The sequence below is a fragment of the Salvia miltiorrhiza genome, chromosome 6, assembly GCF_028751815.1.
Source record: "Salvia miltiorrhiza cultivar Shanhuang (shh) chromosome 6, IMPLAD_Smil_shh, whole genome shotgun sequence".
Lineage (NCBI taxonomy): Eukaryota > Viridiplantae > Streptophyta > Magnoliopsida > Lamiales > Lamiaceae > Salvia > Salvia miltiorrhiza.
The window spans coordinates 2,074,389-2,093,120 of NC_080392.1; the positions used below are offsets into that span (position 1 = coordinate 2,074,389).

Here is an 18,732-nt window from a genome sequence, read left to right on the forward strand (position 1 = left end):
TTAAAAGGTAAAACTTTTACCCAAAAAGAAAGAGTCTCACTTATAATGGGACTAAGGGAGTATATTAGTCATGCTTATGATCCGGGCCCGGCTATAAATCGAGTTAGGTTTGATAATTAATTCTAATAGATTAGAATAATTAATAAAATTAATTTATTATTTGTTAAAATAGATTTAAATTTTTAAATATTTCAAGATTTTAATAATTTTTATCATTTGAATTAATTTTACTTAATTAATATCTTATTAAAAATATGGAATTGAAATTTTTATTGTATAATACACACTAGGTCTTACTTTATAAAGAGTCATATTTTTAAGTAAACATGCTATTAGAAATTTAGAATGTCATAGACATATTATACTGATACACCCCAACCAAACAAACACAAAACATTAATTAATTAAGTATTGGTTTAAATTGAACAAAGAGATCAAGAAAGAACAAAAGATAGCTAATCCTCGAAAATTAAGCTAGGTTTTGCATAATAAGCACATATATGATGATCATGATGAGAGATGATGCTTCTTGAAGTGCCAGAGTGATCTAGCTCGAACAATATCAGCATGGCTTCCTTCCATTCGAAGCAAAGAAGTGCACTCTAAGTCTTGTGTAAAACTGCTACTCTCTTCTTCTTCTTCATCTTCAGTTATGGGTTTCATGCTTGTTAATGACTCCAGCACGTTGCTCTGACGACATTCACGTCTGTATTCTAGAGTTATGTTCTTCATCTTATAATCTTCAAGCACATTTGTTGGCATACTCTGCATATATACAGATCATAAATACTGTGTGACGCTGGACTCGAACAATAATAATTTCATTATTTATAAACAAGTATGTCATGTAATGATCCGGCTTCTGGATTGAGTACTGTTATATCCCTACATGCCAGACTGCCAGTATGAGTCTTTTAAGTGTACAGTTGTTCGGGTCAAGCACGCTTGACCTTGAAAATTTGATAGAATAAACTCTTGATAACAAAATAGTACATTGGCTTGGAGCATGCTTATGCTAAAGTTCATTTTATTAAAATTCTAAAGTTAGGTGTGCTTGGCTTGAAACGATACAGAAATGATAATCTCGTGTTATGTTTCTTAAGAGAGAGCGTGTGAGCGAGGACATGAAAGAAAAGCATACCTCCAAAATCCATCCTATGTATTTAACGTTGTTGACGTGCTGATTGGCATCCATGTCACTCCATCGGGGCTGCATTGCATACGTCGGAATTAATGTGACAAAACATTATATATTATACTCCCTTCGTCCACGAATAAATGTTCTAATTTGTTAGCATTTCAATTTGTCCGCAAAAAAAATATGTTAATCTATTTTATGTAATAATTTGTGGGTCCTTTTTTCCATTCATCGAGCCCCTTTCTCCACACTTGCTCACTAACTTAATTAATTTTTCCACTTTTCTTAATTTGTGGGTATCTTTCTCCACTCACTAAATAAATAATCCTCTCACCGTCCAACAATTTCTCGACCCATTCCATTTTTAGTAGACTTTTTACTCACAATAATGTGGGACCCCCACTCAACTCACAATATACTCCACCATTTTCTTAAAACCGGTGCATTTATGAAACGAGTCGAGAAATGGTGGATGGAGGGAGCACAAACTTTCTTACAACCCGTATCACCCCTCCCTCAGGACATCATTTCGCGGACGAAGAGAGTAATAATTAATTGCATCACGTGGAAATTAATTAATGAACTCACAGCCAAGCCAGTCCGAATTCGGTTAGCAATTTCATCACTAAGCTTTTGGATGTTTTGGGTGTCGATATTTTCTGTGGCAATGGCAGCCCTATCAAGGTAAAACGGCTGCAGCTCCTTTCTCACTTCATCTGGGATTTTACTCAGTCTTCTTGTTTCTCTGTTCATTATGGCCCATGTGCTGCATATTGCATGCAATTAATCAAGGATTAACGTTAATTTGAAATTAATATTGAATTAATTATTTACCTGGTTGCTCTTGTAATGATTTTCTGGGATTTGTAATCTCTGATGATCCAGTCACGCCGCATTCCGTTTTTGCCGGCTGCATTTACCCACGTGTCTATCTCCACGACGTCGCCCCTGCAATCAACGTTTACATGGTATTTGGACAAAATATGGTTAAATATTTAATAAAATAAATTTATTTAAAATTTTGATTTAAAATAAAAAAAATTTAGTTAGTTTTATTGTTTTCTCTATATTATAATTTTTTTTGTAATTTTTTAAAAACTTTTAAATTTTTTATTATTTTTAAAGTACAAAAACAACAAAAAAATTAACAAAAATTAAAAATAAATTGTTCAAAAATTTAAAAAAAAAGATAAATTGATAAAATTACTCTTCTATCCCATGAGAATGTATCACTTTTTTTTTTCGTCTGTCCCATAAGAGTGTATTACGTTTATTTTGGGACACAATACACTGCACAACTCCTTACATTTTTATCCCTTAAAAACACTACATCTAAAAGAATAGTGGATCATTTTCTCCACTCAACATATTATCTACCAAATATTTCCTAAAATATGCATGTGTCATCTCTCGAGTGATACATTTTTATGGGACAGATGGAGTATAATTGAGCATTTGAAAGATGCTCAGACAAGTTTAAAATTAATTAATCAATTCATAAAAACAAATGTTAAATTAATTTGAATTATTTTTATACATTCTTCCGAATCCCTATTATTTGTTTTAAATCAATGGTGTTGGTTCAACTAATAAAGGGGGGAAAGATGAATTAATTTTTTAAAATGGGAAGTAAGAAGATGGATATATACCATGAGCTATATTTGTCGATTTGAACGTGGATGCGAGTGACGACCCAAATAAGTTTCCTAAGACTCATTTCCCGGGTCGCTCCAAACCCGCCTCCAGCCACTCCTGAGTTCGCCACATGATTCAATGCTGTTTCCTGCACCACCATATATATCAATACCAATACCAAAACTCATCAACTTTACTAATATTACTAACTCTATTTTCTTCATTTCTGGATATATTAATTGTTTAAGAAACTTTTAATTGCCGTTACTTTAATATGGGATCCTTAATTAAATGGAAGATTAATTTATAATGTGAAGTAAATATGTTCGATAGAGAATGTTATATGGTATATTTAAATAGTCATGGCAAATTTCGAAGTGCGAAATAGGCGAAATGTATAAAATAGTGAGATGAGATTGTCTATCCCACAATTTTCACAAACTTCTGCTTGTGTTCCACCTTCCAATTTAGCATTTTAAATTAATAGTCACTCCTCCTGTTTCGGAAGAGTATTCTTACTTTGTTCGACACGAATTTTAATAAATGTTATATGTTGTAAATAAGTGTTTAAGGTAAGGATGAAAAATAGGGGTTAATTTGTAGTGGGGTTATATCCAAAATAATTAAGTTATGTATATTGTTGTTGGACGGATAAAAAAGAAAAAGTAAGAATACTCTTTCGGAACAGAGAGAATATTATAAACCAAAAATCAATTTATTAAGCAATATTTGAAATTTAAAAACTATATATATCAATCCTAATTATATATGAAATAACCAACTCTAATAATAAATTATTGACTAAAAAAATTAAAAACCAAAAAAGAATCAGTTAACCTGATTGGGCATGCATAACCAATCCTAATTAATACTGGAAATCAAACTAAAACACAATAAACTAAAATTGAAGGTGTGATGATACCAAATTTGTGGCATAGATGATCTCGAGTGATAAGATGAATCGTGAAATTAAGTTCATTCCAGTACATGATTCAAGCTCCACAAAATTAAACCTTTAATTAGCATGTGAACAACATTATCTTATATAGCTTCTAGACTAGTTAGTGTTCGTTTACTGTATGGAAAATGAGAGAATACATATATTTTCATTTTTTTTTTCACTATTTTCACATGTTCATTATGACGAAATTCTTTTTGCGAGCATGGTGAAATATTTTCTCTCGCGCAACTCTTTTTTCACTCATTTTCTCTCAAATGTTAAAATATTTTCCAACATTTTAAGTTTTTTTTTTATCTCTAGTAAACATATGATAAAAAGAAAGTAAAATATAATATTTTCTCATCTTCTCATCCATCATTTTTCTATGAAAATTTTACAAAGTAAACGAGAAAAAGAAAAAGAAGAAACCTGAAGAAGATTCATGAGGGTTTCCATGGTGGCAGTTTTATCAGGTCCAATCTCATAAGACCTAATCACAAATGCCTGTCTGAACACAAATCGATCCTCCACAAATCTCCCAAACAGAAACTCATGATTCATCAAATTCGTGCTCCGCTGCACACACACTCCATTCACTTTCTTCCCGTTTATCGTGTCCGTGTTCATGTTCATGTTCGTGTTCGTGCTCGAATTTAGCAGCTGCAGATTTCTCCTCTTCAACTTCCATCCGCCGCCAAAACCAACGCGTCGTCTACGTGCATCGGAGCCATCATCTTTCTCTAAGCTGAAGGGATATTCTTGATTCAACGGCACCGCGGCGTTTTGCAGCAACGCCATAACTAATTAATTAAATTCTCACTGATTCAGTAGCTAGGGTGTAAAATTTGGATTTGAAGGTGGAGTAGTTTGCCTGTTTATTGTAGCTAATTAATTAGAATATAGTAGGTAATCTAATTATTGGAAATTAGAGCTGAAAAGAAGGAGATGGGCAGCTGAAGATTGACTTGAAAAATTCAAAAGAGGGGGTAAATAAGCAGCTCAACCACTTGTTTTAGGGTGGGAGAGAAAATGGAGGCCATCACGGAAATTGTGTAGCATACTAGCAACTTTTTGCAAAAATATTAACTTAATTGGCAAATAAAATTAAATTAGCCATCTGTTAGAAGCATAGTTAATTTCCCTACCCTGCCGCTTATATAAGCCCAATGAATTAAATTTATGAAAATCTCGCCCCTATCAGGATTCGAACCCAGACCAAAAATCTTATTCATACGATACATTAATTTATTCAACGAAACTATAGACTTATTCGAACGCATTCTCTATTCTCAAAATATTTAGCATTCTCCATGGATCTTCTCCCTATATATATATATATATATATAGAAATAGGATCATATAGTAGCGGTGCCTTAGGTAGTGACGTAGGACCTAATATCAGTCGTTGATCTCATTTTTTTAACGCTCCAGATCTGATCCGATTTTAACCCTAAGTCTTTCGTTTTTTCTTAAATTAGGAAGGGTATTTTTGTCTTTTAATTCTTAGATTATATTACGCATGCTACTTCATTTTACCTCGTCGTCTTTGCGATTGTCTTTCTCTCTTCACTGCGATTCTCTTTCTGTGTGAGATTTGTTGTTAGTTTTAGTTCGTTTTCTCGTTCATGACGATTGAGGAATCGTGTATTGTTTATTATTTATCTGGTTCTTATCTTCTGATATTATTAGTGGTTCGTGGTCATGTTACTGTGTTTTCGGTTGGCGATCAGTTAGTCTTTTTTTTTTTGTATGTTTTTGAAATCGTTGTGTTTTTATTTTGTTTAGTTTGATGATTTTTCATTTTTTTTCTTCCGTATTATGTAGAATAAATGTGAAATTGTTCTGCGTCATGTGTTTATTTGAATTTGTTATGTTTTTAATTTTATTGATTTTAATTCGTTGTGTTTTTCATGTATCAGTGAATAATGCTTGTGTTAATGACATGCATATTAGTGTTAAATTTTATGCATTGTTATTCTATATTATTTATTTGTACGGTAAATCTTTGTTTTTATGAGAAATATTTGATATTTTAATTTATTTGAAATTTTAACAATTTTTATTTTATTGTTAAATTATATGCAATTTTATAATACATATATGCATGTTAGTGGTTCAGATTATGCATATATGTATAAATAGTTTATTTTTTCTGTTGAGAATTGAATTTTTGTGTCATATTATTTTTTTTATTGCAATTTGATGTTTATTTGTTGTTTTAACTTTTTGTATTTTTTGTGCCAATATATGCATTTTTCTGTATGTGTTTATGCATGTTTGCTCTTCAGATTATGCATTTTTTAAGGAAGTAAAGCCAAAGAGAGTGATAACTAACTAACCAAGTCCAACTAAAAGAAGCCTAACTCACTATGCCTTTCTTTAAAGAAGCATTAGTTCACCGCACTACTAGAAAAACGCTCATAGATAACGGATTTTATCCGTTATCTATGAGCAAAAAAACTGTTGTGTATAGTGGTGTTATCTATGATACGTATCATAGACAACGGTTTAAAACCGTTATGTATGTGAGAATAGATAACGGTACGAGACGCTCATACATAACGGTATGAAACCGTTATCTATAATGATTATACATAACGGTTTATACCGTTATGTATGAGGATTTTTCCGTTATGTTTTGTATTTTTTTTGTTTTTTTTCCTATCATAGTTAACAGTTTTTTTTCTATACATAACGGTATGAAACCGTTATCTATAATGATTATACATAACGGTTTATACCGTTATGTATGAGGATTTTTCCGTTATGTTTTGTATTTTTTTGTTTTTTTTCTATCATAGTTAACAGTTTTTTTTCTATACATAACGGTATGAAACCGTTATCTATAATGCTTATACATAACGATTTATTACCGTTATGTATGAGGATTTTTCCGTTATGTTTTGTATTTTTTTTGTTTTTTTTCTATCATAGTTAACAGTTTTTTTTACTTTTTATAACGGTTTTTACCGTTATCTTTGATAGAAATACATAACGATTTTTTTGTACTTTTTATACTGTTATGTATTTCAACTACAACTAGCATATTTAATATTTTTTCTCGATTTTTATGTTATTTATCTCAAGAAATAAATAAATAACTTTAAAACAACAAAATGATAAAATCACCAATAACAATATTATATATCATCCAAAATATTCATACATTACCATCCAAATGAACCAAGTATCAAGTACATATGATCATTGCATATTTCGATTCAAAATTGAAAGTACCAACTATCTTATAGCTAAAACAAAAATCTATCATATTATGTGTTCTAGCACCAAGTCCTCATGAACTAATTGACCTGCTATGATGAATTTGCAGCAACTAACTTAGGAGAGAACCCGACACACAAGCTCAACCTGCCAATAGAAAAATAATCCAAATAAAATATGTGAAATAAAAGAAAACTGGACAAGAAAAAGATAACAAACAATATGTTGACTTTTGTTTCACACTACATCATGAATCACATTAGACGGTAAAGGCAAGAAAACATTTCTTTCAAAGTGTCATTCATGACTCCCCGTTCCCTGCAACTTCAAGCAGCAGCAGCAATTAGATTTCCTTTACAAGATCCAAAATTGCAACAGCAAAACCAAGGCAAAATCAGTTTCTTGCCCTGAATTTTAAAGTTTATGTTGCTAAAACAAAATGTAAAAGTTCAGGGGCTTCATAAAACTGAAAAAAACTAAGGGTCTAGTGAACAGTTCAGCCAAAATACTTCTTAATAAGCTCCTTAGAATTAACAGAGAACATCAAGCAAAAACTAGAGTATATGCAGCAAATGTTACAGAAAGCAGAAAGGCAAAGAGATCAGAGATGGGTATATCCTAACTGCGTACAGACACATAGCTCAGCTAACCAGATTGCATACAGGACAGGAGTTAGCAAAAAAATGAGAAGCAACCCTAGATATGTCTTATTCAGTACTCCCTACTATTTAAAACAAGTAGTCTCAAAGAAGTCTTGCTTTCTTTCTTTTTTTGGCAAACAAGTGTAGTTATACAATTTCTACCAAACTTTTTTTTCTTTTCTTAATTTCCCATTTATCTCCATTAAAGTAATTTGTAAACATGTAAAGTGAGATTTTTTTTGAACAGGATAGAGTATATACCAGCTAAAGGATGTCAAGAATAAAACCTTTAACCTTACCTTCACTCGAAGATAGAAGAGACGAGGCTTGATCAATCTCGAGACTCTGATTATCATATGCTGTTTCTGGTACTTCTCCCGACATAGAGCAAATGGATTTAACAGGCTTGCCATCTTTCTGGCACAATTCACAAACATAAGACCGATTTATTTCCTGCAAATATTAGTTGCAAACTTTAAATTAGATCCTCCTTAAGCAAAAGTATTTGAAAGCAACGAAATACACAGTTACAATGTGAGTGGAACATACCCGACAATGATCACAGACTAACACAAGCATCCTACAGTGAGTACACCGGCAACGTGAAGTGTAGTTATCAAATGACACGCCACAGAGGAGGCAAGTTCCCAACACAATAGGATCTAAGCTCCCAACAGAAACCCTGAAAGTAGAAATCCATAAGAGTACCTTGTAATCAAAATTGATGTCTTAACGGACAGTCATATGTTGCCTAAACCAGACTAAATCTGTTGAATCCTGCAAAAAATAGCAGTATTTGCAGATAAAACTGACATGATCTTCCCAAGCTGTGCAATGCAGAAATACGAAAGGCAACAAAAAAATCATGCTAAATGGAAGTAAATTAGATATATGAAAGCGTACCGATGGTCAAAAACAAAATTTTTTCCTTTGAAGAAGCCTCCATCTGGGAATTGTTCCATATATCTTTGGATTCCACCATATAACTGAAAAACAGTCACACCATGAGTAACATCAGCATTCTTGATCCTAACATAGTTTCATGATTTTCATCCCTCAGGGAAAATTTGATTTAGTATTCTCACAATCAGGCTTACACAGGAAGGATAACACAAACAACATAACCAACAGCAGCCATGTAAGCACTAGAAGTTCCCATTACCAAGGAAAACCAACCAAAAACTTTAAGGCAATATAATAAAATGTCTTGAAAATGTACGATATTGATATTTTATCAAACAAAATTGACTTTTCCAAAATAGCTTTGTATCTCAAATGACAAAAAACGGTAGATAATCTCGTTATATGGGTTTACAGGAAAATTCGTTTCTGGAATTGATTTTCTACTAAATGCAATGTGGGCAATGCTCCCGGCATATAAAGCTTACACATAATACTTCATCTTCCTCATGATGCCAGATAATGCAAGAGCTTCCTCAACAACAAAAAGTTGTTGCACCATGGCAAAGGACAAGAAGACTTTTCTACAAGGTAACTAGACATAGGTAATTCTGGTGCATAACTTATAAATCCAAATGGGCCATTTTCGATTTATTCAATATTGTGGAAACCAAAAGTGCCCATTTAGCTTCTCAAAAAAGGTAATTCCTGTTGTCATTCTTCTAGTGCATGAACTCAAGTGCTAGTGCCCAAGCAATTAACAGATCAGTTTAATAATGCAATGTATTATCATGATATGTATAAGAGAATAAAAAGATAAATTCACTTTATCCAATTCAAAACTGGTGGTTTCTTCAATTGGAGCTAGTACTACTTTTTCTTGCTATGATGGTAATTAAGGAAAGTCAACACAAAACAGAAAAGAACAGGCCAAATATAAGTAGCTGCATTTCCTACTCAGAGGAGCTCACCTGAAAAACATTTTCAAAACCAGCACCTTTAGATCTGATATAGGCTGATGCCATCTCACATCTAATTCCTCCAGTACAGTACCTTTAAATGCCAATAAACAAACAATCGAGATCCTCAAAAATGAGTTTGCCAATATAATCGAGGATCATGACGTAGCAAAAAATTGAAATACCCCATAATCACAGATTCACAGCAGTTCAGTGCAATTACGAGGATACACACAAGGAGATCAGGGAGTCGTACAAAAGGCTAACTAGAAGACAACAATGAATGATACTCCTGATATTCCAAACCATAGAGATTAATATGGTGGTAAAAGATCATAAAATATATTAGCCAAGTACCATCAATGAGAAGTTAATCATACTGAGGATAAGAAAGGGTGAAATTCTTTTTATAGAAAATGAGGGAAAGGAAAGGAAGGATTTAAAGGGAGAATGTTTTTTATCCCTCCTTTTCTTGTGATAAATTTACAACCCAAGTGACCGCACCCTTACTGATAGCTGCAAAACCATCTACTCAGCAACAGCAAGATGGACATGCACCATGCAGTTAGTTAGAAAAGACAAGGATACAGTGTATGTAGAGATACACTGGAAGGTAAAGCAGGCAACAATGTCAAAGAAGCTTAAAAGTAGAAACCACAACTGACATCTGCTCAACTGGAATAAAAAGAGCTAGAATCTAGTACATTACTGGTACAGCACAAGTACTCACATAAGGATATTATTCCCCCGCAATTGCTCGGAATTGTCATCAATCCATGAGGGCAAGTCACTATACTGCCTGATCGCTGGATCCAATGTTTTGATATCTAGAGCATGAAACTTGCCTATTCTCGTCTCGTACAAGTTTCTTGCATCTAACAGTATCAGTTCCTTGTTGGAGCCACTACTTAACTCTTGACATTCACCTGGGAAAATAACAAGAAATTCAATAGTAGAAGACTTGGCAACAAGAGCAGTATAATGTCAACAATAAATGAAAGCTCAAAGTACACAAACCAATAAAGAGCGAATACCAGCATTCTGAAGAACAGAGTGAAATTCAGCTGCCGAGAGATGTCTCACAGCATTTGAAATCTCCGGAGACTTCAACAAGGGATGAGAGCTTAACGTCACCAGTTCCTATGGACAGTATGATAGCCTGTTTCAGCTTGAATGTGAGGGAACGAAAGCAGATGCCTTCTGCAATCCCAATTGATTTAGATATAGTGAAACACGGAACAACCTAGGAAGTTTACTACTGTCTAGAAACAGAAAGACCCAACCAGTTCATACTTTTGCCTTTGAAGTCCCTATAGTGGGACCTGCTGCAACAACATGCTCATGACTCATCCTCATTCAAATAAATAATATCAGGCGAATTAAGTTGAGGCCAACCTTGACTATCCGGATACAATTTAATCCATAACAATGAAACAGATTACAAGAGTCTGATGATAGAAAAACAATTTATCTTATAACACAAATAAAGGTAGAAATATACATTCAGAGATAAATGATAAGTATGAAACACTGATACGTCCTGAAAATCATCCAAAATGAGAACAAGGACACAAAAATTATAAGAGATGCTACAAGCACACAGCCAACATCTATCCAGATGCCTCTCCCTTCAAAGCATCAGAATCAGCCTGTTGTAGAGCTCCCACTGTAAGGACCTAAGAGTAACTTTTCAGCTATATGAAGCTTACAATCAATGTCAAATAAAGGGGAAAGAAACAAGCATAATTGTCTTTTGATTATCAAACAGTTAGCTGTGCAAAGAGTTTCGAATAAGTAACTAGAAGTAACAACAAACACCCAATTCATTGATGAGATTAACTGAAACAAGAAAACAAAGCAACATTCACATACTTCTTTTCAGAAAGCAGTGTTCAATATTCTCAATTCAGAATAACCAAGAACAAAAAGATGAGATGAACTGAAACAAGAAAAAAAAACTAGCGAAAATTCAAGCCATAAATCCCTAAAATTCGAGTCCAAAATGCCCTAAAATTTGCTACCTTATGCACTCTTCAATTTCATTTAGTTGTTACCTGAAGAATGAGGGCAACTGTTGTCGGAGTCAGAGGCCAGGGGCAGTGGTGGTGCGATTGGAGCGGTGGTGGGCGCTGAGCCGACGACGGAGGTTGCTCTGCCCAAATTAAAAAATTACGCAAAGATAGAAATACATATAGAAAATGGAGAGAGAGAGAGAGTATACCGTGGTGGTGGAAGCGAAAGAGAGGTGATGGGGATGGGGGGCGACGCCAGGCTGGAGAAGGTGGCGGCTAGCGGCTGCTTGCCGGAGACAAAGGCGGCACAGAGAGGAGGTAGAGAGAGGGAGAAGGGCTTTAGGTAGGAGAATTATCAACCTCATCCGCTCTCGATTGCAAATCGGAGAATTAGGGCTTTCCCCCTTTCCTGCCTCGATTATGTGGAGTTGAGAAGAGAACCGGCCGTAGAACACCATCGGCTCGCCGATCCTCGGACCACCAGCAACGATGGGCGGGCTCTAGGTCGCATAGCTCGCCGGTCTCCCTGAGATGGCGACGGCTGCGTTGTACCGAACAGAGAAGAACTAGGGCTCGACCAATCGAACAGAGAAGAACTAGGGCGCGGGGCAGCAGCGAGGGTGGGCGGCGACGGGCCGGCGTGGGGCAGCGGCGCCGGCGGCGGAGTCGAGAGGGGAGAGAGAGAGAGTCGAGAGACAGGGAGGAGACAGGGAGAGAGGACGAACTAGGGCTGGTAGTTTTGGGGTTAATTTCTAAATTTTCTAAATAAAATCTATTCCTTTTTTTTCTTTTTTCTTTTTTCTTTTTTCTCTTTTTTCACTTTTAATATTCAATTTTTGGTATTTAGATTTCTAATTTAGATTTTATATAAGTGTTACTTAATGATAAAACAAAAAAAATGTTATGATTTTTTTATTTTTTAAAATCTATATCTAGGAATAAATTCAAATTTTAGGATAAACAATTTATTTGTTATTTTTAATATAATATAATATAATATAATTTTTAAAAAATTAATAAAAAAATTATACATAACAATTTTTATAGACGCTCATACATAACGGTTCAAAAACCGTTGTAAATGACTCTTATACATAACGGTTCTTTAACGTTATGAATAAACCGTTATAAAAGATGGTCATAGATAACGGTGGCACAACGGTTTTGTAATACCGTTATGTATGCAACTAATAGATAACGCAAAAACATAACGCATTTGTTCAAACCGTTATCTATGCATATAGACAACACTACATAGATAACGGATTTTTCCAAAACCGTTATCTATTCCTAAAAGTGCGCTCATACATAACGGTTTTTGAAAAAAACCGTTATCTATGCACTGTTATGTATGTAAACTTTTGTAGTAGTGCCGTTTTAGGCTAAGCACATCACATTAGGCCACATTACTTCATCGAAATTATTTTCTTAAACTTTTTTTTCAAATTTCTTGCTGATGTGGCCCGCCTCTGCGGCGCTGGCACGTGCTGATTAGCTGCTCCAAAAAGTTGGGAGAGACGACGTGGAACGCTCGATCGATCATCTGTTGACTTGACTGTAACATGATATCTTTCAGGTTAATTTGGAAAAAAGGTTTCATTTCATGGCCATATATAGCCTATCTTTGCTTCTGTTTTACTTGAGTTATAAAAAAACAGCAAATGCATGTCACGTTCACACCCTATTTATATATATATGAGTGAATCTTTTCGAAATTCTTGGTTTTTGTAAAGCTGCTTTGTTTCGGATTGTTGATGATCAGAAGATAACACTACAAGAAAAACAGGTTCTTGTGACGACATTCTGAGTGACGACAAAAATTTTGTCACTACAAACGTATGTATTGTGACACCAATTTTTGTCGTCACAAATATGTGTAACAGTGACAAATTTTTTTGTTGTCAGCAGTTATTGTCACTATATGTCAGTGACGACCATAATTTTATCACTATAAATATATATGTAGCGACAATACATGTTGTCGTCACAAAAATGTATAATAGTGACACAATTTATTTTTGTCAGTGTTTATTATCACTATATGTCAGTGACGATCGTGCCGTTTGTCACTACAAACATATATGTTGTGAGACTTTTTTTTTGTCACAAAAAACTATAATAGTGACAAGTTCTGTTGTTGCCAATATTTTTTGTCACTAAAAGTCAGTGACGATATTATTTGTGTCACTATAACCATATATGTATAGTGACGATTATTTGTCGCGTCACAATAAAATAAATTAGTGATAAAAATATATTATTGTCAATGTTTACCGTGACTATATATCAGTGACGATTATGGTGTTGTCACTAAACATATATATATATATATATATATATATATATATATATATATATAGTGACAATATTTTCGACCGACACAAAAATTATATATTAGTGACACATTTTTTTGGTTGTCAAAGTTTATCGTCACAATATGTTTGTGACAATTTTTTTTTTGTCACTCCAAACATCTCTATATTATAAGGGTTAATTGCCCATAAATACATCACCTTTCCTTGAATTCTACAATTGCACATCACCTTTAAAATCCGCCCCTAAATACACCACCTTTCCTTGAATTCTACAATTGCACATCACCTTTAAATCCGCCCCAAAATACATCACCTTTATATTTTTTCTGTTTTTGCACATGACTAAAAAATCCTCAAGAAATAAATTAAAGTGTTAATTTATAAATTTAAATATCTTTTTAGCAGCGAAAATATAATAAAATAAAATTCTTTATAAAGTTTAAAATCATATATATATATATATATATATATATAAATAAGTATTTTCGTAAAGAAATAAATTCTCTAATAAATTTTTAGAAAGAACTTGAATTAAAAAAATAAACAAGTCATGACATTAAGAAAATAAAATGAAATTTTTATTTTAATAAATTTCACACGAATTCGATATAATTTGGAATTTAGAGTTACAATAATCAGAAGTACCACATGAATAATATAATGAGTTTGAAAGAAACTTTTTTTTTTAAAAGAGGTTCGACGCGCCCATTCGACTCTCCACGCGCCTCCAATGTCATTTACTTGAAATATTAAATATGGGATAAGCATACACAGTATACTTAGTGTGGGAACATGCAATTATTGTCCACGTTAATAAAATGGTAACACATACGATCATAACATTCAAAACGACACAGTTTTGCCAATCTGGAAGCCACGTCATTTAAAGTGGTAACACCCTAATCTAATTAAAGTGTTAAATATAAATTTAAATATCTTTTTAGCAGCGGAAATATAATAAAATAAAATTCTTTATAAAAATAAATAAAGAATTTTATTTTATTATATTTTCGCTGCTAAAAAGATATTTAAATTTATAAATTAACACTTTAATTTATTTCTTGAGGATTTTTTAGTCATGTGCAAAAACAGAAAAAATATAAGGTGATGTATTTTGGGGCGGATTTAAAGGTGATGTGCAATTGTAGAATTCAAGGAAATGTGGTGTATTTAGAGGCGGATTTTAAAGGTGATGTGCAATTGTAGAATTTGCGGAAAGGTGGTGTATTTAGGGGCAATTAACCCATATTATAATAATATTTTTCATCACAAATAATAGATAACAGTGACAAATTTTATTGTCATTAATATATACGTGTCACTATATGTCTAAATTTTTCAATATGAAGATGTATATAGTTCATGTCCCCCTTTTTTTTAATAAGTAAGAGTTGGAGTATAAAATAATAGAGAAATAAAATATTTAAAATAATGTCATTCGTTGAAACGAGTTTAATTTCTAACAATATTCATGTTAAATATATTAATTTTATAATTTAATACTCATTAGTCTAACGAAAATGTTTCTGGTATTGAAGTCTTAGGCTCCGAATTGCAATGATTCTTAAAAATAAAATACTTATAATAATGCGAAAGGTTGATGCTTACATATAGTTTCATAAGTCATGTAAAGTCACCAGTCCAAGTAAAAAGAATATAAATTAAAATTTTAAAATTAATCAGTATCAAAATCATCTTCACTTTCATGTACATTATCTTCTTGAGTGTTACTAACATCATCTTCATCACCATCATCATCGTCGTCATCATTATCATCAGTCTCTTCTTCTTCTTCTTCTTCTTCTAGATGTGGTTCATCTTCTTCAGTGTGCTCTTTTCTTGGTGTAACTGTAGATGTGGCGATGGTTGATACTGGGATTTCATTTCTACACCATTGGATGGAATCATCATGATGCTGAATTAAGTCAACTGTAGACTGTGATTCATTCTGCTGATAAGACTCATTAGACGTGATACATTCATTATCCTTATTCTCAACCACATTCCATAAACTTCGAGCTTGTGCTGGTATAACGACTTTCCAATCATTGCCCAATTTGATGTCATTAACATAATACACCTGTTCTGCCTGAGTTGCCAACACATATGGTTCATTAGTCTTCCATGGCTTTGACATGTTCACACTTGTGTAATTATATTTGTCCTTCTGTACTGCTTTACCTTCAAACCAATCATAGTAAAATAATGTCACAGAATGATTCCCCAAATAGTCCACTTGAACTATATCTACCAGCACACCATAGTATTCTTGTAATCCAGAATCATCGTCACCAACTTTCACAACCACACCATAATTTTGGGTTCGCTTGTTCAAATCATGACGTTTTGTATGAAATCGCAATCCATTCACTATACATCCATCATAGTGAGTTACTCTTTCATCAGGGCCATATGATAAGTACATGAGATTCTCATGAAATCGATGACTTTCTTCAGTCGAGGCCGATGCGATCTAATAGAGAATTAGATTAGATAAGAAATCGAAATAAAGGTTGAAAAAGAAAGTTAACATGATCATTCTAAAATAGAACTCGAATTTGAAGAAGATAGAATGATCACACTAAAAATTTACTTATCTCAATAGTTGAAAAAATAATTACTAATGATGAATTTGAACAAAAACAAAAATTACTACTGATGAAACAACGTGATCACGCTTTAAATTTTCTACATCTTATAAAAGAATAGTGTTATATTAGTGTGATCACGCTTTTTCTAAATGAAGCTTCTGCCTCAATATTGCAATTGAAAATCGAGCTTCTAAACATAAACATGATCACGCTTAAAATTTTCAATGTCTTATAAAAGAATACTGTTAAATAAGTTGTTGCCTAACCTTTACAATTCGAGTTTTTAGAAATAAGCATGATCACACTTAAAAATGAAAATTTATAAAACTCACCCGATGTTCAAACCATTTCGTAAAAGATTCATCATGTGCCCTTTTCACGTTTGTGCATCCATTTTTTGCCAGTTCCTCCTTATGCTCACTATATGAATGCATTTCGTAAAACTTATAGTATTTTTAATTTAATCTAACACTTAATGATATTGAATATATATGATTTAATACCTTATAAATTCCAACACTTCATCGCAATTCTTCAAAATATAAGTGTGCACCTGCTTCAATGCAATTTTCTCAATAGACGCATATACTTCTTTTCCTAGGAAACGAACGTTCTCGGAGAAAACAAGCAAGTTGTGTTGTGCTAAATCTTTGCTCTTTTCGTAGTTACGTTTTGCTTTGTTGAATTGTGTTTCAATATCCTTCATATACATTGAGCAAAACGTCATACATTCTTCAGCAATATAGCCCTCTGCCATTGACCCTTCTGGATGTGCCTTGTTAGTAACATATTGTTTCAATCGATACAAGTACCTACAACAGCAACAGATGTTACACACATAAAATTTAAGAAAAATATATTATTATGCACCCTACACGTAGTTATCTACTAACCTCTCAATGGGATACATCCATCGGTATTGTACGGGTCCTCCCAAAATTGTTTCTCTAACAAGATGCACTGGTAGATGCATCATGATATCAAAAAACTGTGGAGGAAAAATTCTCTCCAACTTGCATAATGTAAATGCAATTTGATTTTCAAGAAGATCAAAGTCCATTCTTTTCAATGTTCTCGAACTTAACTGTCTGAAAAAATTACTTATTTCATGTATCGCTTCGTGAACATTATTATCTAACAACCCACGGATTGAGATCGGCAGTAACTGTTGCAAGATAATATGACAATCATGGGTCTTCAATCCTGTAATGTGACATGACGTAGCGTTAACACGTTTTGACAAGTTCGAAGCATATGCATCTGGATACTTCACTGATGCCAAAAATGAACATAATTTTCTTTTTTCAAGAATTGTTAACGTATAACATGCTGGAATAAGCATTGAAAGAAAGAAGAATGGAGCTTTCAAGCACTTCCAAGGAGGAAGGTTGTATGGCAGAAGTATAACAGGCCACGTGCTATGGGACAAGTTCATGTTCGAGAAAGGATTAAAACCATCACTTGCTAAACCAAGTCTAACATTGCGAGGTTCCTGCCCAAATGATTCATATTTCTTGTCAAAGTCCTTCCACTCTTGAGCATCAGCAGGATGTCTCAATACTCCATCATCTGTGCGTTGTTCCAAGTGTCATCTCATATCCTTTGCAGTCTCTTTAAACAAGAATAATTTCCGCAATCTAGACTTCAACGGAAAATAACGCAAAATCTTTTGAGGGATTCTTTTACGTTGCTTCCCATTAGTTGCATCCTTAGCCAAATCATTGAATTTATATCGTGGCGCTGAACAATTTGGGCACTCTTCTTCGTTCTCATACTTCTTCATGAATAGCACACAATCATTGACACATGCATGGACCTTCTCATAATTCAATCCAAGACCTTGAATTATTGTCTTAGCCTCATAGTAAGAGCTAGGGAGTGACTCATTATCTGGTAATGCCTTTTTTAACACTTCTAGTAACATTGAGAATGATTTGTTGCTCCATCTATTAATTATCTTGATATGCATCAGCGTCACAACAAATGATAGCTTACTGAAAGTCTGACAACCTGGATATAACTCCTTATCAGCATCTTTCAGTAATTTCATAAATGTTTTAGACTCAAACTTCGACTCGGAATTCTGATTACTTGATGACCCCTCCTTAGTTCGATTCATCCTTGTTGGAGCATAAACATCTTCAAACATACCTTGTGTATCAAAAAATTCATAACCATCTCCACCTGCAATATTATTTTCTCGGCCCTCATTTATGTCATGCCCATCAATCATTCCTTCATCCTCATCAGAATCAGGAAGTTCTTCCCCATGAAGCATCCATATGACATAATCTTTAATAAAACCATACTGTAACAAATCAGCCTCAACATCTGCTCGACTCTGGTTGTCACAGCCCACTATCCCAATGACGGGTTAAC

The 18,732-nt window shown here is 33.4% G+C and overlaps 2 protein-coding genes across 2 annotated transcripts; both read right to left on the minus strand.

Annotated features, from left to right (window-relative positions):
* Window positions 1-313: 313 nt before the first annotated feature.
* On the minus strand, window positions 314-4,843 carry LOC130987839 (palmitoyl-acyl carrier protein thioesterase, chloroplastic-like). The gene is made up of 6 exons (XM_057911536.1): window positions 4,143-4,843; window positions 2,788-2,921; window positions 1,973-2,086; window positions 1,727-1,904; window positions 1,142-1,210; window positions 314-765 (listed from the first exon to the last, which is right to left on the minus strand). The coding sequence occupies exons 1-6, from the start codon at window positions 4,509-4,511 to the stop codon at window positions 508-510; spliced, it is 1,122 nt and encodes a 373-aa protein (XP_057767519.1). The 5' UTR covers window positions 4,512-4,843; the 3' UTR covers window positions 314-507.
* A 2,997-nt stretch (window positions 4,844-7,840) lies between these two features.
* LOC130990043 (rhodanese-like domain-containing protein 6) lies at window positions 7,841-10,785 on the minus strand. The gene is made up of 7 exons (XM_057914244.1): window positions 10,729-10,785; window positions 10,470-10,575; window positions 10,166-10,361; window positions 9,448-9,529; window positions 8,480-8,562; window positions 8,126-8,258; window positions 7,841-8,029 (listed from the first exon to the last, which is right to left on the minus strand). The coding sequence occupies exons 1-7, from the start codon at window positions 10,783-10,785 to the stop codon at window positions 7,841-7,843; spliced, it is 846 nt and encodes a 281-aa protein (XP_057770227.1).
* Between the last annotated feature and the right edge of the window lie 7,947 nt (window positions 10,786-18,732).

Bases quoted from the DNA above. Each gene is read 5' to 3' on its own strand.
- LOC130987839 (XM_057911536.1), bottom strand. From the start codon at position 4,511: ATGGCGTTGCTGCAAAACGCCGCGGTGCCGTTGAATCAAGAATATCCC. The intron at 2,087-2,787 runs GTATATATCCAT...CGTTGATTGCAG, and splicing joins ATCGACAAATATAGCTCATG to GGGCGACGTCGTGGAGATAG. The intron at 1,211-1,726 runs GTGAGTTCATTA...TATGCAATGCAG, and splicing joins GAATTCGGACTGGCTTGGCT to CCCCGATGGAGTGACATGGA.
- LOC130990043 (XM_057914244.1), bottom strand. From the start codon at position 10,785: ATGAGTCATGAGCATGTTGTTGCAGCAGGTCCCACTATAGGGACTTCA. The intron at 10,576-10,728 runs GTATGAACTGGT...TACTGTCCATAG, and splicing joins TAGGGACTTCAAAGGCAAAA to GAACTGGTGACGTTAAGCTC. The intron at 8,030-8,125 runs GTATGTTCCACT...TAATATTTGCAG, and splicing joins TAGTCTGTGATCATTGTCGG to GAAATAAATCGGTCTTATGT.